The 12,231-nt window shown below is 37.0% G+C and overlaps 1 protein-coding gene across 3 annotated transcripts in view; it reads left to right on the top strand.

Moving 5' to 3' along the window:
• Positions 1-12,231, top strand: part of LOC125054343 (transcription termination factor 2) — a 37,382-nt gene that overhangs the window by 16,633 nt on the left and 8,518 nt on the right. For 2 of the 3 annotated variants that reach the window (XM_047656162.1, XM_047656161.1), the window contains exons 15-18: positions 6,784-6,977; positions 7,955-8,129; positions 10,374-10,537; positions 11,839-11,996. In XM_047656162.1, the coding sequence (XP_047512118.1) occupies positions 6,784-6,977; positions 7,955-8,129; positions 10,374-10,537; positions 11,839-11,996 (691 nt within the window). The remainder of the gene's footprint in view (positions 1-6,783; positions 6,978-7,954; positions 8,130-10,373; positions 10,538-11,838; positions 11,997-12,231) is intronic. The other variant, XM_047656163.1, reaches the window with a different exon arrangement.

Raw genomic sequence — 12,231 nt, 5'->3', positions numbered from 1 at the left:
ACCTCCTTTTTTTTTTTAACATGTGCCCTGCAACATTATTGGACCGGCCTTAAGCCCTTCAACAATGTTGGACTAGCAACCTCCTTTTTTTTTTTAACATGTGCCCTGCAACATTATTGGACCGGCCTTAAGCCCTTCAACAATGCTGGACTGGCAATATGGTTGGAGTCTTGGCAGATGTAGCAGTAGCTTTTTGGTTTTTTTTTTTTTTTAAATTCCAATTTAACTAAAACAGAACCATTTTTATCACAGCGCTGTCTGCATTCACTGCCCCGATGTCCAAGTTTTCCACAAACATAACAAGCGCCTCTAAAAGGACGGAACTTTTTCCGTTCTACTTCAGTCATAGAAGAACCTTCATGTGTTATTTTAAGTGTAAAGCTTCGTAAAATCCGAAACAGTTGATGTTTGCTGTTTATAATAGCTGAACTCAGTTCGCGACGTATTTTTGTTGTTGCATTGAGATAAAACAGATATTGCAAATCAAGTTGCAACATTTTCGGGCAAATTTGTGTTCGGAATTTTTTTTTTCCTATTAGCTGCCATAGACGCATACCTGCTTCAGCTGGAGTTTCTTGCATTATCATTGGTTTTGCAAAGTTCGAAATTAATATTTCCCGAATACTCTGCCAGGTCATTTGATTAGGCTGTATAATTGTGAGGCATGTCGCGGCGCGACCTTTAAGACAGTGAATAAGAGCAATAATCAAATCAACGCCTTCTAAATTTTTCTTCTCAATAATTATGTCATTTAAAGTGCACCAATTGGTTTGTCTGAATCGGTAACATCCAGGTCAAATGGCACCAACTTGATAGGTATTGACGAATCCACAGGTTGAGAATTTAAACTATCTGCAATTTTCTTAAAAATGTCTTCCATGCCAGTAGAGAAAAGAGACAGTTTGCGGTGGTCGGCCACCACCTCTCCACCCACTCTTGAACCGCACGCAGACCTGACTCAAACGCCATCTCTTAAAGAGACAGCATTTGACGCTTTTTAACAGCTAATAACGACATCTATGATTGCTTAAACGTAACCTCGCCGACACGGCCACCCTGCCGCCTCACACGTCCTCGTGTGCTCCCGAAAAGAAAATCCACAGGTCATCAATTCTCAGACTCGGTCATTCTGACCAAATAAAACGAATCATTAGAAATGTTAATCACACAAATCATCAATCACTAAACGTCAGTACTTATACACGGTACCACTCGATAGTTTTACTCGAAGTCGAGTAAAAATCAACGTGTGGACCGCAAAAGCAGCTCACAGCTCACAGCTCGAAGGCTCGCACCGAGCCGGCTCGATAGACTTAAATGAAAGTAATTTCCTTCGAACCTACTCGAAGCGAGCCATCAATCTTGACTCGAACGTATGCACGTGACTGCGAGTGGCGCGAAACGAGCGTCAGTCTGGTAGAGTTTATTGTAATTCTTCATATAGCTCTGGAGGCATCCTTAAATAATTGTAACCTTCAGGACATACTCGTAGCTCTTCAATCAAGTTCACGTGGCTGTAATCAGAACGGCGATCTAACCAATCGAGCATCCCCACAAGAATGCCTCCATCAAGCATTACACCGGTGCCTCCATCGAGCACAATTAAGCATTGTGTTGACTACCACTAGGCCCAACAGCCTCAACATCTACTTCGTTACATCACAATCATCTATCACAACTTGACCTTCAGACATTTCTCGCAAATGATCATGAGCGTACTTGAACGTCCGTTTAGAGTCTAGAGCTTTAATAAGATAGCAATCACCATCTAAGACACCCTAACCTTGGTCGAGTCAACACGAGAATCTGCACAGTACTATTTACTCTAGGTTATCCTATACCAGTCAAAGTCATGGTCTTGTGTGACCGCCTGCCTCTAAATTTCCAAGAAATCGTTTCTTTTATTCTGAACCCTAATCGTAACAGAATGAAAACTGCTCACCCGAGTGACTCAACCTTCCTAGGGGTGCTGCAACTTCGCACAGATCCACCCTCACAGCAGGTGCACCAGCGTGGCCGGCGCTCGAAGCCGCGTTGCTCAGCTTTGGACAATTCTTCGCATAGTGTCCAACATCTCTGCAGTTGAAGCATGGGCATGGTATGGATGGATGAGGTTGCTGGATGTCGCACATCCCCTGATGTACTAGGAATGCGTTTCAACTAGCATTGCATAGACTTGTGTCCCATCTTGCCACAGTTGAAGCACTGAATGGCAGTTGAAGTGCCAGCCGTGGAGCTCTTAAATTGTTTCGTGTCAGGTTCTTCAGCAGCGTTAGGTTTTCTCTTTCAAAAACGACATCGCCTGCAGCTCCTTTATCATATTGCCCCGTGACACAATTTCAGTTGTAAACGCCAAAAGTTGAACACGCGTTCACATTGTGAAAGATGTGCCAGAACACTCGACCCGGCTATTTCCTCGGTAGTCATATTTTTTCATCTTGCCATTATTGATGTCAACATTGTGGCCGCGTACGATGCCAGATTCGCCATTTTTAGGTTTGGTGTTTATTTAAATTTAATAGAAATGGGGCGGCGGTATTCTGATAGTCGTACCATCAGATAAAAAACGCCTTAAATTTGGTCCACGTCATTCCAGGAAAAGCCACTTGTGAAAGCCACTCCGATGCTTGACCTTTCAGAGCCTTGCTCAGGGCAATAACAAGAGAAGCACCCTGCAATTTTTCACTCCTCCATGCACATGCTCGGTGTGGTAATTCATGTGCGGATTAAAATCGAGTAAATGCATCGCTTCGTTAAGTTGAGGGGTTTTCATTGTTTCCAATAACGTCATGAAATTCAGGTTCTGAGCTTCCAACAATCGCTGCCATTTTTAGTTGCTGTCACCGCCATGTGGGTCGTGTGGTTATATCCCACTTCTGATGTAGGATTTGGGTATGACATTTTAATAAATAAAATGCCACTTAATTTTCAAATAACAATTCTATTTTAATCACTCCTAATTTACACAGAGTAATTTGAGTCAGGGATAAGCTCGCAAGATACAACTAGTGCACCAAGCCACGCCAGAGCCGAGACTGCCTGCGTAAGGCTCGCTCCGCCATTTATAACGATAGACTCAGTAGTGGGGAGAGTGGGGAGACTTGAAGAACCGGCTGTGACGTGCTCGATGCAGGTGTTGTTTGCTATAGGCGCGTACGGCGGTACAGGCGCCGTCATGTATATGTTGGGATTTCAAACACTATACTTACTAAAAATTGTTACGCCATGACTATCAAACTATTTAATCACCTTCCCAGAAGCTATAGATCACTGCCGTGTAATGCTTTCAAGGGGAAGGTGCCTTTAAAGGGAGAATATTTAGACCATAAGTTTTCACAACAGTTTTAGATCACTTAACTGGTCTTATTATGACATTATGATTATTAATATGACATTTGCTTGACTATTTTATATGACTTTCTTTGCAAATAAACGATTTATTTATTATTAATAAAAGCCGTTATTTTCGAATTTCAAGTTAAGTTTGAGCTATCTCAAACTTTTTAGCAAATCCGTTTATAAAATGTCTCGCGATTTGGTCTGCCTTTTGCTGCTGCTTTTTTTTTTTGCTTCTGCCCAGCTCTCTCCGATGGGTTTTATCATTGGCAGCTCTGATCCAGTATGGCCCTAAGGTCACTCTGATGTCTTCTCGCCCTCGTGTTATTAGAACCCCCTGTCTTCTTATCCCATTTCTTGGATACCACAGAGTTACTCGTGTACGCCGTTTATTAAGTTTGTGAGTCACATCTCAACATGTGACCTGTCCATCTCCATTTTAATTTTTAAGTAGTCTATTCGGACAAGTTGACTGTTAACAAGATTATTTTATATCTTTAGTCCAATCAAAATAGACAAAAATAAGTCATAACTTAGCCAAAATTCGCATAGAGCTGAAAATTGGCAGAGACGTTAAATACATCATTATAAATGAAATGTCAAAAATCCCCTTCGATCCTACTTCTGCAAAAATTTTTATTCAAGGTGAAAAGCATAAAATTAAGGGTTTTTCCATTTTTCTCGAAAACAGTTAGTATTATCGTGAAAATAGATCAAACAAAAGTTGTAGATCATACAATTTTCTACAAAAATGGTTCAGTCACTTTTTCTCTTACGACTCACCATTCATGAGATATCGCGGTTTTAATCATTAAAAAATTCATATTTTACATAATATGCACTAAAATGCAGTCTGTATACGTCACCGGACGTTCAATATAAATGAAAATAAGAAACTATTCGTTTGTGTTACTTACACAATAAAACTTGTATAAATTAAATGAGGATTTTAAAATATAAGACTATACTGTCAGTCCCTAATTCCCTTCGTCGGTAACCTTAAGTAACATCTGCTAGCTACGTCATTGTTTGAGTGTGGAGGGCCGCATACCTGCCTATTTTTGAAGGAAGTAAATGAAATGACTCAGTATATACTGTTAGTTTTGAAAAATCCTGTGCAGTTAGCAGACCTGCTTATTGGTGATATTTTCAATTTTAATTTGTGCTGTTAAATAATTTAAACAAAATGTCAGAAGTCGTTATTGTTGATCGTGGAATGAAGACTTTGATTGATGCAAGTGTTGAAAGAAATGATATTTTTTTTGAATACTTAAAAGACAAGCAATCTGTGACAGTCCACGTGCAGTGTCGTAAAATGTTTACTCGAAAGAGTAGTATTGTTGCAGCTAAAAGACAGCGCGAGACAGAAGAAGGTAGTACATCCACGATAAGTCCACCTCATACTAGAGCACGAGTAAGTGAGCCAGATTTCAAATTTAAAAAATGTTGTTTATTTTGCGGCGATGAAGCAAATGATGAAGCTGAAAAGAAGAAAGCGCAGAATGTTCGTCGTAAAATTTATAACGTATCTACACTTGAATTTAAAGATTCCATTTTAAAGGTAGCTCGGACTCGTTCTGATGACGTAGCAAAAGCTGTTATTGCCCGCATTGGGTATGAATTTGACTTAGTTGCTGCTGAAGCTAAGTACCACAATAACTGATATAATATCTTTCTGAGACCTACCACGGGATATAAAGTCGGTCGTCCCGAAGATGATTCAGTAAACTTGGCGATGGAGGAAATATTTCAGTACATTGAAAATAATGATGATTGCCAATTTTCATTAGAAGAATTGAAAGATATCGGCAAAAATCCAACTATAGATAATAAAACAATTAAAAGAAGATTAAAGTTAAAGTATGGTGATAAAATTATTATAACTGAGAAGAAAGGAAGCTTAACAATTATCTGTTTTATTGATAATCAGCACGATATTCTTAATAAAGCTTGGTATGAAAATAAAAAACAAAATACAAACGAAGAACGATTCAGAATATTGAAAGCTGCTGCAGCAATTATTCGAGAGGATATTCAATCTGTAGTGATTGATAATGATAATTATCCTCCGCCGAGTCAAATGTTTGAAAATATTAACAGCGATATTCCGGAGTCCTTGACTTATTTTTTGGAGCAAGTAATTTTAAAAAATCGACGATTTTAAGTAGATCATTTGAAATTAATATGTACAACTATCAGCCACTGTATAATGACTGCTGTTCGGCCTAGGTCTTTCAAATCAAGATTGCAATTGGGTTTATCAGTTTTTTTTTCATCGACGATTTGGATTAAAACGTCTTATACAGATTTTTTCGTCTTTCGGATTGTGTGCATCATATAATGATACTATAATGTATGAGGCAGCAGCAGTTCTGCATCGTCTACCGCATATTTTGCCACCAAAAACTGGCACATTTATTCAGTATGTTGCAGACAATGCTGATATAAATGTACATATCTTAGACGGTCATAATACGCTTCACATCATGGGGATCATTAAAATTATTACTCCAAAAAGTTCAGTTATAGCAGAAGAGCCTATATACAGATAGTGTGGTAGGATATAGCAAAATAGTTGTGCAGGATTTTGATTATAAAAATAATACAACAACATCTTTACTTAAAAATGCGCCAAGTACATTACCTCATAGGTGGTGCGGAAATGTGTGCATATTATGTAGAATATGAATTTTCTAATGATTAAAACCGCTCTATATCTCATGAATGGTGAGTCGTAAGAGAAAAAATGACTGAACCATTTTTGTAGAGAATTGTATGATCTACAACTTTTGTCTGATCTATTTTCACGATCATACTAACTGTTTTCGAGAAAAATGGAAAAAACCTTAATTTTATACTTTTGACCTTAAATAAATTTTTTTGCAGAAGTAGGATCGAAGGGGATTTTTGACATTTCATTTATAATGATGTATTTAACGTCTCTGCAAATTTTCAGCTCTATGCGAATTTTGGCTAAGTCAAATGCCTATTTTGACTGGACTATTACGTCGTCGATGTTTAAATCTGTGACAGTTAACTAGTTAATTAATTGCGAACACAGAAAACTCTACGCCAATCTAGAAGTTTAAACGCATCACCGGATACATGAATATCGGACGCTTAACCACTTAATATTTTGTGAAGTTATACTTCTTTTGGCGCGTTAGGGAAATGATGAGAGTAAATTTACGCATACGCACACCGTCACAAAAAACCGACACCCTGAAGTTAGCTATAGTCAACATTTTTGTTTTTTCTATTGTTAGTGCCTTTTTTTCTACAAACGAATATAATTTTTGAAAAGATTTTTATCTTGTTACGCCAAAGAAATATAACTTCTTACTCGTGTACATAAGTATTTTACACACGTTATTTTTTAATAAACTTTTATTACAAACTAACATCTTATAAGGAGAAATTTAGTTTGAAATTTATTTGGCCGTACAGGTGCGGCTCCTGTCAAATCCCACGAGATCCTGGTACTCCTTCTGCGGTTGAGGCAAGTCTGCTGCCATTGTGGACTGATAGCGGTAATGCTGGATAGCAATGACATAGAAAACCTTCAGGAGGACCTTGGAGGACAGGATCTGTTGGCTGAGCTTAATAAGTTGAGTCTTGAAGACTCCAAGACGGGCCGCAATGTGAGTCTGGCTTAATATCTGATTAAATGTAATTTTCTTGTATAAATGTTACTTGTAATAAGCCTAGTTGCTCCAGCGTGCGACTCTCATCCCTGAGGTCGTAGGTTCGATCCCCGGCTGTGCATCAATGGACTTGTATGTGCGCATTTAACATTCGCTCAAACGGTGAAGGAAAACATCGTGAGGAGACCGGCTTGCCTTAGCCCTACGAAAAAGTCGACGGCGTGTCAGGCACAGGAGGCTGATCACCTACTTGCCTATTAGATTGACAAATGATCATGAAACATTTTGAAATAATACAGATATTGTTGCTTTGGTTACCGTTTTATTACATTGTATTACATAAAGTGTAATATTAGTGTATTTATTCGATTAATAATAGGATTCGGATTGTAGTTACAGATAAATTCTTATGTAACATAATATTACATAGTTTCTTGCCATCACAGCTTTATATACACAATATGACAGAAAGACACAGGAGACTACTTTATCCAAAACTTTAGTACATAATTTTTGAAGTTATACTTCTTTAGGCGCGTTATGAAAAATTGATGAGAGTGAAATTTTACGATGCGCGCGCACCGTGACACAAAATTAACAGAATGAAGTTGCCCACGGAAGATGCTACGGCATTGGACATAATTTAAAAACAACATTCGAATAATAATAGAATTTATATCACACTTAATGTAAGAGAATAATAATAAATATTTATTTAATTTTTTAAATTTAAACTGAACTTTATTGACTATAATGACTCCTTTTCCAGTCTTTGATTATTTAATTGTAATTAATTATTTGCATGCAATCAAAAACTATTGTTAATAATGCCAAAGAAGTATAACTTCTTACGCGCGTACATAAGTACCTACACGCATTTTTGATTCAGGGAATACAAAGATAAAACAAAGTAAAAATGCTTTAAACTTTTAATAAGACGAGAAATTTAGTTTGACCGAATAACACTTTCACAGAAGTTAGACAAAGATGACTCCGATCACGAAGAAGAGACGAAGGAGAGTACGACTGTGGCCGAGGCTATTCGTTCAGTGATGTCATCCAACAATCCCGTGTTCAAATTGGACCGGCAGTCCTCTAAGATAAAGGCAGTTATGGAGTGCCTTCAGAAAAACGTCTTGAGCAAACCAGGTATGATTGTATTCTTCTGTGCCTAACACTTGTCTGTGTTGTATATTGAGTGTATAATATACAGTGTAAAGTCTATTAATGGAAACCCGTGATTTGAACGCACGATCTCAAAGTCGCATGCAGTATTTAATTATGTTGGTTTATTAAAATTCTGTGATATAAGTGATTCTTAATAATATTATATTAAAAGCCACGTTAGTAGAATTAGTACAATATATGTATTACAAAAAAAACTTAATTCCGCAATAGTGCCGAAATAGAGACTATTTTTAAAATTACTGTTTAAGTGAGACGGCTCGCAAGTTAATATAAAAATTTTAGGTTTTTTAAAAAGTCAATTTGATTTCTCGTTCTGATATTGGGTTTGACCTAACGGTACTAACGGGTCAATAGATCAAAATCTCGGCCATGTAAGATAATCGACTTTATTGAGGTTACATGGCCAGTCATAATAAAGTTTATAGGTAACTATGTATAAATAATAAATGAAAGCCGTTATTCTCTGATCGTTATTTACAAACAATGTAATAAATAAGTGTTAAAAAAAACTTTTTTTATTTTTTTTATTGTTGGGAAGTCAATTTATTGACCCCGCGCCGGGGCACCGATTTAAAAGTGACGCAGGGAGTGTGGGAGTCAGTCCGTATGGTGCAATGGATACTACCCACTAAAACCCAACAGCCCCATCTGGTTACTATGGACGGTAGGCGCGGTAACAGTTTTCCTTAATCCGTGCCTCCGTCATAAGCGTCTGCACGTGAGCACAACTTCTGCGTTGCCCAATTCTGTGCTAAGGTCACAGTGGAGTACGTGCGTTTCTGTTTTATCCTAGGCTAACCTGATACTTGTAGGACATATTTAGTACACAACTGCATTCACTATTCACTAGGGGATCAGGGGGATGCGTAAAATGAAAGACGTAACGATTGTACGTTCGGCTAGATCAGTGATTCCCAAAGTGGTCTATATCGACCCCTAGGGGTCTATGACAACCTGCAAGGGGTCTACGTCAGCGATTAAAAATTTGGGGGTCCATGAAATGAAAAGGTCCACGATAGTGGATCTCAACACATACACTGATAGTACCTATTTACTTACATCATACTATCTTATAATATCAAAACATATACATTATTTATAAAAGTACCTATGAAGTAAAAAAATATTATATATGTTTTATAAAATTGTGTAAGTTGTAGGATGTTGGTATTCGCTTTGTGGTCGCAATACATTTTGAAATTTACAGGAAATCAATATCAGTAAGTAGGGGGTCTACCCAACACGGAAAAAACATAGCAAGGGGTCTACGACACAAAAGTTTGGGGAACTCTGGGCTAGATTGTGATTGGTCAACTAGATCAATACGTTGACACGTGACATGGGGTTTTAGGTCCGTTTGACGAATCACAATCAAACTTCTAACACACTGTAAGGGATATTTGCCGGCTATTACGTGCTTACATCAGCATAACAGGATTTGTTATTCCAAATCCTGTTGAATTCCCTTGTGTCCCAAGTCAATCCATCTCAATACGTCAAACGCAATACTTGTTCTTCTAAATTCATGTTTGTATTTTAATAAATTGTATATTTTACTAGCTGACCGGGCAAACGTCGTTTTGCCATGTACATATGTCATTTATAATAAAAAAAATACGGGTTGATCGTAGAGGCGTGAAAGTTAGGAGTTGTATGTATTTTTAATGCTGTATCATAAAAAAATAAAAATAGAAAAAATATATATTTAGGGGGATGAAAAATAGATGTTGTCCGATTCTCAGACATACCTACATGCACACAAAATTTCATGAGAATCGGTCGAGCCGTTTCGGAGGAGTTTAAACACAAACACAGCGACACGAGAATTTTCAAGAGGTATTTCGTGTGTGGTCCTAAAGCTTTACGTGCTCATGGTATTTAAACACCACCACCTTCGGACAACCAACGAAAAATTTAATTTAGCAATAGCTAGTAAGGGGCCGTAAGCAGATTTACTGCAATTTATTCCCCCCCTCCCCCCTCCTCTTGTCAGCAAAAGTAAGCAAAGCTCTCAAAAAATTATAGTACATACATAAACTTACTAATTTTTGTAGGAATCCTCGAAAGTGCATTTCGTTTTCAAGAATGTGTGGCTAATATGTGTAAAAAAGTGAATAATTAGTGTTGACGTAATCACCAAATAATAAAATCAAAGACCCCCCCCCCCCATAGTGCTTACGTAATACGTGAAACCAATAATTTTAGGTGAAAAGGCAGTGGTGGTGTCGCAATGGACGTCCGTGCTTAGTCTGGTCGAGCAAGAACTCAAAGCTATGAAAGTTCAGAACGTGACCCTGAGTGGGAAGGTTTCAGTCCCGAAGAGACCACCACTGATTGACGCTCTTAATGATCCCCAAAGCAACGTGCGGGTGAGTTGAGTTTATACTTTTTTGTAAGTATGTAATGTATATAAGAAAATAACAATATTTTTTGTGTTAGTTCTTATTTATTTTGCAGAATAATATAATCTAAATCATGATAATAAGTTGCATTTGAAAACCATTGTGGTTTGTATTAACCATAACAGTCTTGTTACGAGCGCGACAAATGCATATAAAAGTAGTTTTTAAGTTACTTTTTGAAGTGAAACTTCTTTAGGGGTATGAGGGTAAATTTTTTAAAAAACGTCACTAAGACATGCAGCGTTTTTGTCGAAGAAAAGGGAGAGAGCGATTGAGACCGATTGAGAGAGAGTGAAAAATTTCGTACAGAGAATTTATGGAATATTAAGTATTTTATATTTTATGCAAAATAATTTATTGAAATCTCAAATGACGAATTGTTAATTAAAATGCCACGAGTTTTAAAAAAAATAAATTCCTTTTTCCCTCCCTCTAAGTCTCGGAAATCTAAAGTTTTAGATTTGTATAAATATGAAGAAGACTTAAAAATTAGTTTGCCATAGAAGTTTCACTTCTGACATGTGTACTTTGTACGCACGCACTTTTTTATGTTGCTTAACTATAGGCCGTCTAATAACTGACTGGGTAGACATATTTTATAAGCCGCGGTAGCAAAAACTTCAACGTTCTCTCGCCATACACGTTGTTTGCTCTCGATTTAGACGTTACGTACTTAGGGCTCGCTTATCTGCTACTTGTAATTCTCCTGTGAATCTCTCGCTCTTACAAATTAATTGCTAACATTAATGAAAATGATATTTTTCACAACAATCTTTCTACTTACCGTACCGTGTATGACGCTTTTAATGAGGTTTAAGTTTTTATTTAGTTTTTCAGCTCATGGTCATAAAAACACAGCTTTTTAAACATAATTTCTGAATAAAATTAACATAACCATACAAAACTAAAAATTACTGTATAATTATGAAAGTATTTTTATTATTCCCTAAGAAAAAATATTCTATTACGATGACTCTCAATTGAAGCATTTATCATTAATAACAAAAGTCTTCATTTAAAAGCTACTTCTTAAAGCCATGTCTCTATATACAAATACGAGTCGTTTCGTTACGAGTCGCAGATTGTATTATAGAAAGTGTTTGATATATTTTTCTCGTAGCAATTACAAGTCATATATAAGATATTGAAACCGAGTGTAAGGTATCCGTCAGAGTTATTGATATATAAATATTGCTCCTAATTACTAATTATCAATGTCATTGGCAATAATAGACTCTTGAGTACCGCTCATTCTTATTATCGTCTAGGTAATGCTGCTTTCTCTATGCGCGGGCGGCGTCGGATTGAATCTTTGTGGTGCCAACCATTTGCTATTGCTGGACCCACATTGGAACCCACAACTCGAGGAACAAGCCCAGGATAGGATATACCGAGTGGGACAGAAGAAGGACGTCCATATATACAGGTAAAATAACACAGCTAACTTCTCTTCTATCACTGTATTATAAAAAATCTACTGATTATACTCTCGGCGTCAAAAAAATCGCACCTTTCTTAAAATTCGGGTCAAGCGATTATAACTTCTAAGATCTTTCCTGTACCTTATCATTATTAGTATCATTTAAAAGCTCAATTAATAAGCTTTCAAAAAAATAATCATTTGTTTACGGAAAATCAAAAACCACAAATCGCCAGCACTT

This window comes from Pieris napi, chromosome 12 (genome assembly GCF_905475465.1).
Source record: "Pieris napi chromosome 12, ilPieNapi1.2, whole genome shotgun sequence".
Lineage (NCBI taxonomy): Eukaryota > Metazoa > Arthropoda > Insecta > Lepidoptera > Pieridae > Pieris > Pieris napi.
The sequence above is the reverse complement of the archived record's forward strand: the minus strand, read 5'-3'. Positions and strand labels throughout refer to the sequence as shown.